This window comes from Syngnathus floridae, chromosome 21, assembly GCF_059516105.1.
Source record: "Syngnathus floridae isolate MCC-2025c chromosome 21, RoL_Sflo_1.0, whole genome shotgun sequence".
NCBI lineage: Eukaryota > Metazoa > Chordata > Actinopteri > Syngnathiformes > Syngnathidae > Syngnathus > Syngnathus floridae.
The window spans coordinates 5793661-5809663 of NC_142433.1; the positions used below are offsets into that span (position 1 = coordinate 5793661).

At 54.0% G+C, this 16003-nt stretch overlaps 1 protein-coding gene across 10 annotated transcripts in view; it reads right to left on the bottom strand.

The window, feature by feature from the left end:
* macf1a (microtubule actin crosslinking factor 1a) overlaps nucleotides 1-16003 on the bottom strand; it is a 67295-nt gene that overhangs the window by 11324 nt on the left and 39968 nt on the right. For 9 of the 10 annotated variants that reach the window (XM_088365088.1, XM_088365080.1, XM_088365081.1 and 6 more), the window contains 17 exons: nucleotides 15456-15948; nucleotides 14765-15363; nucleotides 14478-14666; nucleotides 14196-14402; nucleotides 13388-13705; nucleotides 13143-13325; nucleotides 3931-4092; nucleotides 3683-3853; nucleotides 3279-3445; nucleotides 3044-3203; nucleotides 2228-2554; nucleotides 2013-2097; nucleotides 1722-1948; nucleotides 1457-1663; nucleotides 1147-1374; nucleotides 856-1074; nucleotides 573-776 (listed from right to left, as the gene is read on the bottom strand). In XM_088365088.1, the coding sequence (XP_088221214.1) occupies nucleotides 573-776; nucleotides 856-1074; nucleotides 1147-1374; nucleotides 1457-1663; nucleotides 1722-1948; nucleotides 2013-2097; nucleotides 2228-2554; nucleotides 3044-3203; nucleotides 3279-3445; nucleotides 3683-3853; nucleotides 3931-4092; nucleotides 13143-13325; nucleotides 13388-13705; nucleotides 14196-14402; nucleotides 14478-14666; nucleotides 14765-15363; nucleotides 15456-15948 (4146 nt within the window). The remainder of the gene's footprint in view (nucleotides 1-572; nucleotides 777-855; nucleotides 1075-1146; nucleotides 1375-1456; nucleotides 1664-1721; nucleotides 1949-2012; nucleotides 2098-2227; nucleotides 2555-3043; nucleotides 3204-3278; nucleotides 3446-3682; nucleotides 3854-3930; nucleotides 4093-13142; nucleotides 13326-13387; nucleotides 13706-14195; nucleotides 14403-14477; nucleotides 14667-14764; nucleotides 15364-15455; nucleotides 15949-16003) is intronic. The other variant, XM_088365087.1, reaches the window with a different exon arrangement.

Genomic DNA, 16003 nt, shown 5'->3' on the forward strand with positions numbered 1-16003 from the left:
TCAATGTGAAATATCAAATCCCATCTGTGTGCTCATTATATTTTTAATGAATCGGGTTGGTACAATTTAAAAGTGCAGGAAAAGCTCGGTTTGATATTTTCTAAAATCAATCGACGGCATCCTCGAGGACAATAAGAACAAAAAGTAAGGGCAAGCAAATGTTGTGCAGGAGAAGGCGGGTGAGAAAGAGGCAACTCCGTCTTACCTCCACCAGCTGGGTGACGGGCAGTGAGCAGTGACCATGGAGAAAAGTGGTGGTGGTGACATGTGGCGAGAACACGCAACCGGCGAGATGCGACGGCGTGGAGGACAGGACAAAAAGGACGTGTTGGATGGGAGACGGGACGGTTAAAGGAGGGTGGGTTAACACACAGTGCAAGTGGACGCACGAAAGGATGGAGGTGGGATGGAGGGTGGAGAAACAACAACCAGTTAAATCTGACACATGCCTTCAAAGTGCAAAAAATGGATAGCGTTGAACAAAAATAGAACCAAACAAATAAAACTCCATCTTGATTCTCATCAGCCCAAACACACTCGTGCTGTTTAGCGGTCACACATTTGGGACCTACCTGAGCGGACTGCGACACGGCCTCGTCCAGCAGCGCCGCGCGACCTTTGACCTCTTCCTTGATGGCTAAGTAGCGGCGCTCGGCATCGGTGTAGCATTGCGTCACCCGGGGGCCCTCGCTCGCGCTCAGTTCGGCCAGCGGGGGGCCGATCTTGAGGAGCTTGTCCATGTGCGGCTTGTGTTCAGCGATGGACTCTCTCAGAAGCTGGACGGAGGCAGAGAAGACATTTTGAGAATATTTTCCACACTACACGGGGTCTTAAAATAATAACGTTCTATTTTACCCTCATCTGGTCCTGCTGCAAGCGCAGAGCGTCCGTGTCGATGGCGGGGGGCGGAAGCTGCCCGATGAGGCTCTCCGTCTCACCCAGCCATGGCTCCAGTTCTTCGTAGGTCTCCCAGAAGCGGGTCACCAGCACCTGAGCCTGCTCCAGGGCCGCAAAGCGCTCGCTGTGGTTCTGGTTGACAGCGTCGTAGCGGGCGCTCAAGGAATCCGTCTTCACCTGAAGGAGAAGAGAGGAAGTTGTTTTGGGAGGGAAAATTCTAATTGGTGGAAGAACCAGGTTCTGGCTCACCATCAGCGCGTCCTTCTGGGCGTCGCTGCACGTCTCTAGAATGTCGTCCCGAGTGGCGAGCAGCTGGTCCACGGTGTCCTTGTGGCGGATGATGTCAATGTTGAAGGCCTTCTGGACCTGCAGCTGGGCCACCGTCACGTCGGGCTCCAGGCTCAGCGGGCCCAGCGAAGCCAGCTTGCGCTCCGTCTCGCCAAGCCAGGCCAGCTCGGCGTCCACCGCCTCCTCGTACTGCAATGAGGAAGTTGTGTGTCAATAATAAAATAAAAGCGGTGATCAGAACTCGGAAGAACTCGAAATAATCCCGCAGTACCTGCTGCGACCTCTGGATGGCGGCCTGCACGAGCTGCACCCGCTGCGTGATGGTGTCATCTGCTTGTCGGTAGCGCTGGTTGGCGTCGGCGACCAGTCGGTCCAGACCCTCGCGGGCTCGCCAGGGCACCAGGTCCAGCAGGGCGCTGCCCACTTCGTTGAGGGTGTCCAGCACCAGACGTTTCTCAGCTGACACTTTTTTCAACTCCTATAAAGTTAAGACGATGAAAAAAAAAGTATAATCTCGCAGAGCCTCGCTGACGTACCTTCTGTCGCTCCTGGTAGGCGGGCGAGGCGTCGGGCTCCACGTCGTTGAGCTCGGCCTCCACGGCGTCCAGCCATTGGTTGAGGTCGTGGTGGGCGCTGGCGAAACGCGTGGCCAGCTGCAACGCCTGCTCCAGCGTGCGCAGCGCTTTGCTGCTGCCCGCCGTCATCTCGGCGTAGCGAGACTTGATGCCGTCCAGTTTCTCCTGAATCAGCAGAACCTCCTCGCCTGCAACACCCAGCCGGGCGGTCAGGTCGACGACGGAGAGAGTTGAGCGGCGCCAGACACCCACCTGTGGTCTGCTTGAGAAGAGCTTGTCCGTTCTTGACGGCTTGGTCCACTGTCTTCTTCCTGCTTACAATCTCCTCGTTGAGTGACTGTGAAGGGGAAACACAACAAACGTCATCGTCACCGACTTCATCATTTGCGTTCGATTCAATACGAAAGTTTAAATGTAAACAGTGTTTGGAGTTCATTTTTCTCCGCCTGCCACCGCCGTCATCGTACCAGCGTGTGCTTGTGCTGCTCGGCCAGCACGTCAGCTTGGTAAGTCTGCACCGACACCAGCGCCAGCCGCTGGCCCACCTCGGCCAGCCAGTTGAGCACCTCCACCTCGTCCTCGCCAAAAAGCCGGGCGTTGGCTAGCGCCTGTTCCAGCAGTGCAGCCCGCCGCTCGCACCACTCGGAAAGCTGGGCGTGGCCCGAGCGGACCGCCTCCACGCGCTCGCCCAGCCAATCCCGGTCCGAGGCGCAGCTGAGCGGAGCCAGCGATTGGCTGAGGGAACGCAGGTGCGCTACGTCCGACTCTCGAGCGCACACGTCGTCTTGGATGGCCTGGGAAGTGTGTGTGTGTGCGTATGCATGTGTGTATGTGTGTGTGTGTGATAAAAAGGGACAGATAACAGAAAAGAGAACAAAGGATGGAAACAAATAAAATATGAGCATGGTGATGACAAATCATAAAATTGAAAATCATAAACTGGAATGACGAATGAACAATAACACACACCAAAATATGAAACAATTCAAAAACAAAAGGCAAAATAAAGATGACATTTTATGGGTCATGTTTGTGTCACACGCTGTAATTCGTTCTTAGTGATACTTAATATATCCAACTTTCATTTTGGCCAGCCAAAGCCATACTCAAAACTGCCAACAGTATTGTAAATGTTTTATTTATTTACGAGCAGCCAAAAGTGGGATCACTATTTGGCAAGATCACATTGTTTTCGTTTCAAATCTGTTCCCCTCGGCTGTATACGGTGTTAACGACCTTATTAATAGCAAAAACGTTTGAAGAAAGTTAAGAATGATGACTACCTTGTGCTTGACGATCTGCTGGCTGATCTTAGCCGTCTGAGTTCCCATGGGCTCGGCGGAGCTGACGCGTCTCTCGGTGGCGCTCAGCCACTCGCCCAGCGGCTCCAGAGCCTCGTGGAAGTGAAGCGCCAGCACCTGGAGCTCCTCCAGCTGCCTTTGCCTAAACGCCCAAAGATGAGGAGGAAGCTCTTAGCATTTGACCGCTGAGATGAGCAAACCAAATCAAAGCATCTACCTGGAGCTGGCCTTGTCCAGGAGGTCGTTCCACCTCTGGGCCAGACTTTGTAGCTGGCTCTGGATCTTCTCTCGGTCCTGAGCGTCGGCGGTGGCGGCGATGCGCTCGCCCTCGGCGCGGATCATCTCAACCGTGGGCCGCCGGTCGTCCAGCAGCCTCTGGAGCAGCTGGACCACCGACGCAGGAGAATTTAAAAGCAAGCGAGCAGGATGGATGTAAACAAATGATGGCTAAACGCATTTACAAACACAGGAAATGGATGTTTGCTAAACAAATGACGCCATCCCACAAGTTCCCTGTTGCAGTTCTTTGCCAGTCGAATGGCTCCATTTAGCGCCGAGTCAAAACATCACCGAGATATAAATCCTCAAAGGGATGATTAGCGATAGCAATCCCGCTCTCACCTTCTGCTCTTGAATCTGGGCCTTGACCACGCGGTACTCGGCCGACGGCGGCTTCTGATTGGCTACCAGCTCCTCGGTGTCGCTCAGCCAGCTGAGCAGTGGCTCCAAGGCGTCCTGGAATTTGCCACAATGCAACAGGGCCTCCTGCAGTTGGGCGATCCTCTCGGCCACCTGTCAAGCCCACCGTTACTCTTGCGTTCCCGCACATCGGCGCTCGCATACTTTTCTGACGCCGACTCTCTCCTCACCCTCTTGTTGAGCGAGTTCCATCTCTGGTTGGTTTGGTCCAGGTCGTGCTCCAACGCCCGGGTGTCCGTGTTCTTGGCGGCGCTTTGGATCAGACCCTGGCCGACAGCGTTGACGTGCTGCAGCTTGGCTTGAACGCCGTCCACTTGCTCTCGTTCCAGAGCCTGACAATCCAGAAAAGAGTCGAGTTAGTGGTTGATTGAATTTGCAATTTCGAGTTGCTCAGAACTTCTCACCTGTAAACACAAATTTATTTATTTGCGGACTCATCTTTGTTTTTAAACGGGAAGGTGAAAAATGAAGGAAGAGCACAGCCAGGAAAAACAACAAGCCGAGGCGAGGAGAGTTGTGTGTGTGTGCGCCGCGTAGATAAAGTACACACACTGCGTACTTTGTAGTTGACTTCTCCTCCTCTCTCTGGCCGCAGTCCACACACAAGCGGCGTTGTGGAGAATGTCCCACATACTTGTCATTCTTCCATTCCTCCCAACAGCACGCGACCCACAACCCACGCAGCAGCCTCCATCTTTTCTTGCTCACATCTTTGTCATCCTGTAAGCACAGTTGCTTCTTCCCGATGACTTGAACTAACCAACTCCCTTTCCCTTAAAGTTTTTCCTCCATGACCCGACCCGGTGCCTACTATCAGACCGGGCGACTGTTTGTCCTCAGGCTCTTTCCTTACTTCCTGCCGGCGGGCCGCTTACCCTCGCTCACTTCCTGCCTTTCAGCCCTCCATCCTTCCTGTCGTCAGCGAGCGAGGAAAACAAAGTGCGGCGCCGACATCGTGACGTGACGCCGATAACGCCGACTTACAGACCCGAAAAGCCTCCCTCGCAAGATTTTCATTTGATACGTGCATGAAATGTGGCAGAACCATTCAGCTTTGAACAGCGAAGGTGATGCTAGCCCCCCGCAGCTATCAAACAGCATGCTAACGCTACGTCCATCTGTCTGTCTAGTCTGTTTTGTCTGCAGGGCACACAAAAGCGCGCTGGCCCTTTAAATGATCCAAATGGCCTTCTGCTGGTGCGCCAGCCTGCCAGCGTGCACGCCCTCCGCCTCTTATCATGCTATCAAACGCTAACGAAGGAGCTAACGTGCGTGCACGCGCACACTGTTTAGCTCTCACCTCCTTATCTCGAAGCAAAAGCATTCAAGCGTGGCTGAGAGCGTTTGAGGGGGTCAGTTGACTCGAGACCTAAAAAGGACTTCATAACACCGCAGGCGTCAATGTGACCTCTATCAAACAGCCATTTAGTTTCAAAGCAGTCCTTTGAGGGAGGCACAAAATAAACTAATAAAACAACCGCAAGAGTTTTGAAATTGCCTCAGAGACATTTGGTGGCATTCAAAGGAGGTCAGAGGCGACAAGCAGACTCGGACTGATGCAAGGACAACAACAAATCACGCCGAAATCAGCTTGTGCCAGATGAAAAATGCACTCCAAGCCTGTAGTTATCATATGTAGTTTTGCACGCTGGTGTGGCATGGAGGCCAGCCTGTCCATCTAATTGGATGAGAGGTCTCAGAAGGGGTCACATGGTTCACGTTTGGTGAGCTGAGATTGGAGCATACTTTTAGCTCTCACCGCACGCTGCTGCGCTAAATGCTATACTCCAAAAGAGCCACCACAAGAACAAACTCTGTCACACGCATTACGAGAAACATGGCGACATGTTCATCGACTGCTCTTTGCAAACGGTGGTCAAAAAAAAAAAAAAAAAGGTCCATATTCCAGACACAACAAACACACACCGGTGGATACGCCCAGCATTTGAGGTATTGTCTACTCAGGCGTAGAGTCAACAGAACCAGACAAAAGGTTCTAAACCCGACATGAAGCAGGCTCCCACTGCTTTTAGCTCCACATACAGAAATAACACACTCGCCGCTAAACGTAGATTAGCGCTGACCTCCCACCCAAATGCCCACCGCAGACAACTCGAGGACCGCCGCGCACAAGTGCAGCGGCGCATCGAGTTGCAATCGGTTTAAAGTTGTCCCGCTCGCAAACGCGGCCGGCTAACGACGACGTCTGCATAACTTTGAGCTATTCTGAAGCATCAAACATTTAAATGGTGGCATACCTCTTCCAGTGGTTCAGTGTCGGAACATTCTGGCATCGATTCACTGTCTGATGCAGAATTTGATGTGGTGGTTCCTGTGGGACAAATTGGGGATCCTCTTAGGGATCCATCTCCCACCGGGATGAACTGGGTCTGACTAAAGAGACCTTGGAGCAGACCTGGCTCCAGTTGGTCCCAGATTGGGTCGTTGGACACAAAGTCTAGCGCCGAGCCGTCAGACTCCCAGTCGCTGTCCTCTCCCAGGACAAACTCGACCCCGTCCATCCCGGACTGAGTGCCCTCCGAATACGAGTCCAGATCTTGGATGTCTTCACAGGCCGAGCTGACATCCGAGGGACCGGGCTTGGGCCTCTCAGGTGCCGCCATGTAAACAAAGCTGTCGGGGGACAGGACGGGGCCCTCCTCATCCTCGTCTTGGCCTGCGCAACATGGGGGTGCCGGACTTGGGGAGCTGGAGTTTCCGAGTGGGGATGGGGGACACTCGTTTAAAAACTGAGGAGGGGCCGACACTGCCAGGTAAACAAAACTATCTGATATTACAAAGGCTTCCGAGTCTTTCGAGTCTGAGGAAGCCGCACAGGAGTCTGATTTTATGGGGCACTGAGATAAAGAAGATGCTGGGGTTGAGTGTGTGAGCTCAGAGTCCGATTCCAAGAAGGACTGAAGTAAACTAGTGGACGAGTCTGTGAGTTGAGGAGATGAAGGATGCGCGGAGTCTGATTTTGGGGTGCTTGCTTTCACCTCAGTTGTTGTTTCTAAGTTCACGTCTTGTTCCGACACATCCGCTGGGATGGAATCTGGCACCTTTGCCTCAAAGAACATGCCATCAGATTCCTTACAGGAGACCGAGGCATCCTGGCAGGAAATTTGACTGTCAACATCCTCTTGAGAGTCTTTTGGGTTTTCTTCTTCAACCATGTTGAAAAGTTCATGAGCTCCCTCGTGACTGTCCAAACTCGATTGATCAAACAGATCTCCGAAGACATTTTCTTCAAATTCCGCTTCTTGCTCAGTATCCTGAAGAGCCAGAGGATCACATTGCGATGAGGCCCCGCTGTCCAGTTCTGTCCCAGTCTCTTCTGGTATTTCCTGCTCCAGTTGGAAGGTACACTCCTGCTGGTAATCGAGAGCTGCCTCTGTCATCTCCTCTTCCTCGCTTTCAAAGTCACAAGGGGCAACATCTCCGTCGTCATCGATGAAGCAGTGTTCCTTTTCACAGTCTTGCGCACGTTTGGAGTCAAAGTCTTGGAAATCAACATGTGATTCAGTTAGAGGAAGGGTCTCTTCACAATTTTCCCAGTCAGTATGGGATACTTCCTCCTGTTGGAGGTTCCCTCCATATGGAAGAGAATATGGATGGAGAGGCTCGTGGTCAACACTCATTTCTACTCCCTCGTGTCCGTCTACCTCCTCCTCACACTGCCTTTCCAGCTCTAGGAAGAGGTCATCAGATTCGGCCTCTGAACTGGGGCAGGGTGACCCGCCGGGTGCCTCGGGACCTTGGAAGTCCACAGGGGGGGTCAAGACAGGCCACTGTCCAGAAGAGTTGGTTAATTCCCATCCTTCTGACTCTAATGTTTCCCATGACTGGTCCATGGTCTCCCTGTTATCCAATTTAAGGACCGCCTCCCACTCTCGCTCCTCTCGCTCAGCTCTCTCTTCCTCTGCTTTAGCTCTTTCCAGAGTCCACATGTCCTCCCTTCTCTCAGCCATCTCAACATCCTCTTGTTCTTCCAGCTCCTCCAGGATTCTGCGCTCGTCTTCTTCAAACTTGAGCTCAGAAGCCGTGCGCTCCCTGAGATTGCCTCCCCAACCGAGGAGACCCTCGTCACCATCTAAATGACTGATGGATGGGGACAGAGGCAATCCTTGGTACGGAAGCTCTTCGTGTTCCTTCAGAAATGGGGATGGAGGATCCAGGAGATGAAGGGACTCCTCATCCTGGCTGTTCTCCTCACCCAAAAGGGGAGGCAAAGGTGGGAGAATGGGGAAGTTGTGCCTTAAGCCCACTGGGGTATTCTTCCCTGGTGTCATCACACGGGGCCACGTGCGGGCCTTGGTGGGTGGGCAGAAGACCGGTTTTGGTGGAAGGAGAGGCGCATCGTCATCCTGATCCTGTTCTAAAAGAGGGGAATCCCGCTCGGAATCTGACGTCTTAATTAATTCGACCGTTTCCTCGACGATTTGCTCAATTCCGCTCTTAGAAGAACTAATAGTCCGTTTGTGCCCTGAATTTTTTCTGGGGCTCCTCTGAAAGGATTGCTCACAAGTTCTAAATATGAATCCTGAGTCTTTGGAAGGTGAGGACAACGGGTCACGTTTAGCTTTGTGCGATAAAAGCTGTTTTGGTTTGCAGGGATGCTGCAGGAGAAGCGGGATGGGGAAACCGACGGGTGATGAAGAGACGGGAGGCGTGTGAGGGGTGGATGAAGATGGCGAGGGCGTGTAAGGTGGCAAGGAAGGCGTGGAGGAGCTCGGCGTACACGGGCGGATCAGCTGAACGGGTGAAATCGGAGAGTGAGGCAGGCCTGCCGCCGACGTACGCTTTTCTGAACATTCCACACCCGTGAACTCCAATCTCTCGGCAAAGTCTGGAAAGGTTGGTGATATAAAAGCTTTCCAAGAGCGACGATTCGGGTTGTCCCGCTTCTCTCCGGCCTGGTGCCGCCTCTTAGCCACCAGAGATACTCCCGAGGCAGAGGTCGAAGGCGGGTTAGTCAGACTTGAAGTCACAATGCCCACAGGGGGTGAAATCATCTGAGCGTCACCAGTTAGCTTGAGGGCATCAAAGATGACCCTCTCGTCCAATTTCCGGGCTCCTCCGGGGTTGTCCAAAGCCCGAGAGACAAAAACCCCTCCGAGGTCAGCTCCGATAGTCCCGTTGCTGGACAGCGTGCTCCCTTCGCCTCGGATCTCCCCGCCCGAGCCCAGAGTGCTTCGTGAGGGTTGGCACAGCTTGGCCCCTTGATCGATCTGCTCGTTGATGCGCATGGTGTCATATATTGACCTCTGCGGGACGTAGCAATCCTCGATGTAGGCCTCCTCCTCGTCGCCTTTGCTCAGACAACGGGGGCTTTGCTGGAGACAGTCGGGGCGACTCAGGGGTTTCCCCATGTTTGCTTCAGTGGCTTTGGCGTGGCGCAAAAAGCCACGCGGGAGCTCGTTTGAAGAGCAGCAGATGGCGAATCAAAAACAACACACACAGTCTCTCGGAAGAAAGCCACAAAACGGCAGCATACATTTGGAGTGGTCTCATCCGCTATGTCACCTCGACAGCTGTGCGATTACGCCGTCTTTGTGCGATGCTGCGTGGCACCGGAGAGGGAGCGACACGGGCGGCCCTCCCTCTCGGCACCATATTAATCACAAGTCGTGTTTACTTAAGACGAGCGAAGGCTGCCGGTGCGGAACAAGAGTCATCGTCGCCTCCGCCGTACAAAGTCCAAGATGAGACGATAACGCCCCTTTGTGCCGCCTTGACGAGAGAGGAGCGCGGTGGCGGCGTCCATAGTCAGAAAGTCATTCCGCGGCCGACGTTTGGCTCTTCCTGCCGCTTCCCCATGTCGGTGTCAAAGTGTAAAAAGTCTCCTTTTAAGGTGACAATCCGCAAAGCGTACAAAGTGCAGAAGAAGAACGTCAATGCTACCTTCTGTCCTTCCTACTGTCACAAAGAATTCGGGATTTGTCTCCGGAATCTCAGACGTGTGCGCACCATAGCAACAGAAAAAAGAACATTTGATCAAGATGCGGAACAAAAGAGGACAACGTGGTTTCCCTTTGGAGGCAAGTCTCTCATCCCAGCTTCATCCACAGCAGACGTGGTCCAGCAAGTCCAAAGATCAAAATAAAGGGGCGGGTGTTGAATCCCAATCCAGCGAGGTATCCAAAGGGGGGGGGGGGGGGGGGGCGAGACCCAGACAGCCCTCGCAGCCTTGTTGCCAGCTTTTGGGGTTGTAGAATCCCGAGACGCTTCTCTCACTGTTTCCCCCGCCGGCTTGCTACTCTCTCTCTCTCTTCCTCTCTCCGGAAAACAAAGTGCCACGCAGTTCCCCCTTTTCTCCTCCTTTGCTTTTCTTTTCTTTCTGCCGTGTGTGCTGCCAAGCTGTGCTCTCTGCCTCTTGCCGGGCGGCCGCACAGCAACTCAAATGGTTTGCAGCTGCTAAAAAAATCACACTCTCGCTCTCTCGCCGTCTAACTCCCACCCCCTCTCTCTCGCCGTCGCTCTCCCTCGCTCGATGTTTGTATTTGAATTCAGCTCCGTTTGTTCTGTTTCCTGCACGGCTATTAAAACACAGGAAGTGCTCCAATCGTGCTGGTTTCCTGTTTTAAAGAAAAAATGGAACGCCAGATAGGAGCTTGAGAGAAAGTTTAAGCAGCGGAGAAGCGACACGCCAGCCAATCACAGGAGGAATGAGCAAAATAAGGTTGGCGAGAACTCCCGTCGAGACGCCACAAGAAGCTCGACACGTGATGAGTGTCTTTCCCAGCGGCAAGGCAACAGTCCAGGCTTTGTTGAGCTTCTCCTTTGCCCCAATTAAGTGCATCAACTTGACAAAAGTGGCCGATTCACACACACAGACAAGCTCCACTTGCGCATTCCCGACTGAAACTCAACCCGGGGCTGGGGGAGACCGGGGCGGGCGTCAGTGGGAGAGGCCGGGCGGGGTTGCGGTCTGGATCTTCAGAATTCCACACAAAACATGGAGAGGCTAGCTTCTTAAAAGCGCTGCCGTATTGTTGTCGCCATGTTATCTGGAGGCTCAGGCTTCCCAGGGACACGTGTGTGTGCTTCCGCCAGCTTGGTCCGGCATACTGGGGGCAACCGTGGCCTGCATGTCAACTGTGCTAAATACTCTGGTCTTTCTTGGCCACGACTAGCACACACACAGTTGCGCTGCAGCTGTCACTGCAGAAGCTCAGGCTGGGTGGAAACAAAAGCGGTTTGTGGCCACTTTGTTCCACGCACAAACACACACACAAGCCGCCCGCCACCGTTTCAATGCCCGACTTCAATCCAGACAACCAAGGAGCCACTTATTACAATTGGGGAGGGGCAATATATCTCCTAAGACATTTTCTCAAGCTCTGACCTTACAGAGCTGCGATATTAGTTTCGTGATTGATGGCGAGCCATTTAACTTTGCTAAAAAAGACACCAAAATGGCAGACTTCTTCATAGCTGCCTCCCGATTGGCCCATTTCGTCTTCGCCTTAACATTAACTCAGCGAGCCCGATTCCTGGCCGACACGCAGCTTGACGGAAACTATGTGTACTCGCACACACCGAGTTTTGATACGCACATGTGAATAATGCGGCGCGGAGTTTCCACGTCGTAAACATTTAGGAGCACACTCGAGCACACACACACACATACTTAAAAAGTGCAAATACGAAAGAAAGGCATGCGTGCGAGTAATAAAGGGACGCTACACGGACCTTTCTACTAGCTGACCTTCTCCCCAGACAAAAGATGATATTAAATTTCAGTACGAATATAAAAAAAAAGTGAGTAGGCGGGACGAGCCTTGGCATGCTAAGCTAATTCACAACAGCTGAGGCAACACACAACCTGGAAGTGGAGCGCACACACACACATATTTTTTAAAATATTCACTTCAAACATAGATGACATTTTCCTTCATTTGACACACAGGAGACATGTGCGAGTGTGTGTCGTGGGAAAACGTAACAAATGGGGTTTTACAGAAATGATGTCAAGTGACAGCAATCCAGTTACTTTTTGTCTCCGTTTCTTGACGGGACAACTGGTCTGACCCACTTTAGCGTACGCCCATTATCTAATAGACACTGTGTGTGTGTGTGTGTGTGTGTCACAATGACTCATTGGCTAAGCGGTTGTCCGTGGAGACTCCAACAAGGTGTCGGATGAAAAGATGGAGTAACGTTAGCAGGGGAAGCCAACGATGTGAAAAGGAGGTGAGGGGGAGAAGATGTGCGGTCATCATTTACACACACGCACAGACACACACTTTCTCTTCTGCATTTGAGTGTAACTGTGTCAGGCTGTCAGCTGCACATCAGTTCTGATGCCGCACCCTAATATGTTGTAAATGCGTGGACAGCTGAGATTCCCGCGCCGTCCGGAAAAAGACGCCAAGGAATCAGAAGCATCCGGCGGCCATGTTTAAATTAAAGTCTGGTGGGAAACAGGCGCACCTCACCCCCACCGTGACCCCCCTCTCCCCTTTCTTTGCGCCCCACCCATTCTTTGAGGCAGGCAGTATGACATCATGGCTGTGGATTGGGAAAGGGTCGATCGGGGGAGGGGAGGCCAGACAGATTTTGGGGTGGAGGGGGGGATCGCTTACATGCACATGAGGAGTGACAATGGAGAGGGGGGGTCACTTCTTCCCACCAGCAAGTTTTAATTGTGCTCTTAAAAGTTTGAGCACACTTATTGGCAGGAGACTGAGATCTCTTGGCTGCTATTCTTAACTCAATATACTTGACTATAAATGACCCCCCTCCCATGACCCCCCCCTCCCCAGTAGGACACAGCCTGTCCATGTTAAATTGCAAATTTGCTGGGCATGTTTATCACGAGTAGACGCGCCAAAACACAGAAAGTCTGCCATTTTGGTTTCAAGCGGCCGTTTGGTGACTCACAAAAGTTCGGCTGACTGAGCTCAATGCCAACCATCTTGCGCGTGACCATAGTGGGAGTGTAACAAAGCGGCAGAATGAGGAGAAAACATGTGGGATTGTGAAAACGGAGGATGGCGCTGCGCTATTCCGTCCTCCTACGCGCGCTCACAGCGGCGGAGGCGCTTTCTTTCTTTTTCTTCACCGGCCGGGAGAAAGAAAAGCACACCGGAATGTTTCACGCGGCCTATCGCATGAGCCATCCATCACTTTGGAAAATGACACACGCACCCCCTCATCATGTCTCCTGGGCCCTCACAGGAAGTGACATCACAGCCATAAAATGTGCTCTTTAGCGATGGCGTGGCGACCGAAAGAAAAAAAGTCGTAAAAAATAAAAGCAAAGTGCATTCCTGTGGTCAGCGACACATTTTCAAGAGCAGCAGAAGGACACAAGATGGTCAAGATTGAAACGCTCCAATCACAACGCAGCAACAAAGAGAAAGGAAGCAGGTCTGACCTTAAAGTCGCCGAGCTGCTGCTTGATGACGTCCACCTCGGAGCCCACGGCGGCCTGCGCGTTCAGACCCTGCTCGGCGGCCCCTAGCAGGCCTTGTAGCTCGCCCACCAACCGGTAGAAGTCGCCCACCCGTTCGGAGGCGTCCTGGATCTGCACCAGACGCGCTTGGCCGCGCTCGCCCAGCTGCAACCCACGTCAGAATTATTATCATACAAAATGCCACAGCCGGGCCGTATCGCTCTCACCTTGCCAGCCTGGCGTCCGAGCGCTTCGGTCTCGCGCCTGAGGGCCAGCAGGTCGGGCGAGGAACCCTCGCGGCGCAGCATGGCCGTGCACTCGGCGGCGTGCGTCTCTAGCTCGCCGCGCAGGCCGGCCAGACGGGACAGGAAGCCGGCCAGCGTGTCCGCCTGCGAGGCCAGCGAGTCGGCGTCGCGGCCGACGGGGCCCAGCGAGTCCAGCTCGTCGTCCAGGTCGGCCAGTCGCGAGAAGACGTCGCGCACGTGCGCCTGGACCTCGCCCACGCCGTGGAGACGCGACTCCAGCGCCGAGCAACACTGCTCCAGCTGATGGAGCGAGAAGAGCGGAAAATCAACTTGGAGAATTTGGCACATGCATAAAAATATGTAGACCTTTTCAACTAAAATGCATTTAACACGTCTGACACGAGAATATTCTTTTGCATATGTGACACACCCCAAAATGGATGGCAAGAAACGCTGTTGCATCACCAATACAGAAGATTTGCATCAAACCTGAGCAGCGCAGGTGTGCCTAATAAAGTGACCGTTGGGATGTAAATAGGGCAGGGCGGCTGCTGCCAAGCACCGGTTTACATTTCACACGCTCCAAAGTCCACAATGACCATTTACGGGCGTAGGAAGTCAAAAAGCCAAACGGCTTCAGTAGCTCTGCTTTCTTTCAGTGTGATTAATGCGCACGCACACGCAAAATATTTTGCTCATCTGTGCAGCATCACTCATTCAGCTGCAATGCTTACATTTGCCGGGCCTCTTGTTTGGACAACGGTGCAATCAAGTCTTTTTTTTTTCTCACCTTGCTGCTGACGTCGTCAAACTCGCTCTGGGTGTGTTTGGCCTGCTCTTGCAGCCTCTGGGTGCCCTCAGCGCCGCCTTCCGGCCTCTGGGGGGCGTCCTGCACCAGCCCCTGAGCCAGGTCGCGCAGGTAGACCACCTGAGGCTGCAGACATGTTAGGTTCTCCTGCTGGCTCCTCAGCCTTTCCAAGCTCTTTGCGCTACAAGCCTGAAACGAAGACATCAGGACGTTTAGAGCAGAGATTAAAAATGAGCATTTTATTGTTGTGCCCGTTACTGGTACCTGAGGTCCTAGCGCCTCCTGGACTTCGATTTGGTGCTTGGCGGCCTCCAGGCGTCTCTCCACCGCTTGCCGACCTTCCTCGAACTCCTTGAGGCGGCTCGAGAGCTCCTCGAGCTGCGACGTGCGACCGAGGAGACGCTCGCTAAGGGCGTCCAGACGCCGGTTCAGCTGCGCCTTCTCGTCTCGGACCTGAAGAGACCGTGTTCAGTGGAAGGCACGCTAGGTACGAGGAAGCTTGTGCAATGCCTAAAGGTATTCAAAAATTGAGCTGATGCGGAACGTCCTACCTCGTCGTCTCCGACACAACACTGCTCCAGCAGCTGATCGGCGGCGGCGTTGAAGGCCTCCAGTTGGGGTTGTCGTCTCTCTAGGTCTAGTCCGAGCCCCCTGGCTTTCTGCAGGGCGTCATCCAGGCCCGCCGTGTCGAGCGACGGCTGGATCTCCGCCTCTTTCTCCTCGCATTCTTCCAGCCAGGGAGCCAACTCGGCCTTGTGCCGTTGGTAGCTTTCCGCCTTGCTCAGGGTACTTTTCAGTCGGTTTTCCTGCTCCGCCAGCCGCCCGTTGACGTCCTCCCAGTCCTGCCGCAGGTGTGTCAGGCGGGACTGAAGGGCGGCGCGCTCGTCGCCGCCGGCGGGCAGGGCAGCCAGCAGCGACACGCCCTCGGCCTGGATCAGCTCGTAGGGGCCCCGTTGGGCGGCGACGGAGCGCTGGAGGTCGGCGGCGGTGGACAGCAGCGAGCGGACCGCCTCGGGATGGCAGGGCAGCGCATCCAGCGACGAGTCCCGGAGCTCCACCTGCTCGTCCAGCCAGGAGCGCACGTCCGCGAACATTTGCTGGAACTGCTGTGTAGAGGACAGAGCGGCCTGCAGCTGAGACAGACCGTCCGCTGGGGAGAAGACAAAAAAAAAAGTTGAATAAATAGTTCTACAGCTATTATCAACTAGCTTTGATTAATTTCAGAAGAGGCATTTTGTGCACCTGCTCGTTCTTCCAAGCTCTTGAGCGGGCCGCTAACGCTCTCCAGCCTCTTCTTCAGCTCGTCCTTCAAGTAAGGTTCGGCCACGATGGCGCTCAGCTCTTGGCACAGCCGCTCGGCCTCGGCCAGCTCGCCGCGCCGCCTCTCCAGTTCCGAGCGGATCTCGCCCGTTTCCTGCAGGCGCTGCCTGAGCGCCTCGGGCCGAGCACTCAGCTCCGCCTGGCCGTCTAGACGTTCGGCGAGCGCCGCCGCGCTGGTAGAGAGCTCGCGCAACAACGCCTGGTAGCGCTCGCTGGTGCCCTGCGCCTGGTCGATATGCTCCGAGCGTTGGTCCAGTTTGCCCGTCAGGTCGCGCCACTGCCGGGAGACCGAGTCCAGCTCGGCCCGGACCTCCTCCTGCTCTTTGGGGTCCTGCGTCTGCGAGAGGATGCCCTCGGCCGAGAGGGTGAGCTGCTCGAACTGCGGGCGACGTGTCTCAAACTCCCGCAGCATGAACTAGAAGAACATGGTGACGTTTGTCAATCTCCAATTCAGTTGTGTTGAACTTTTG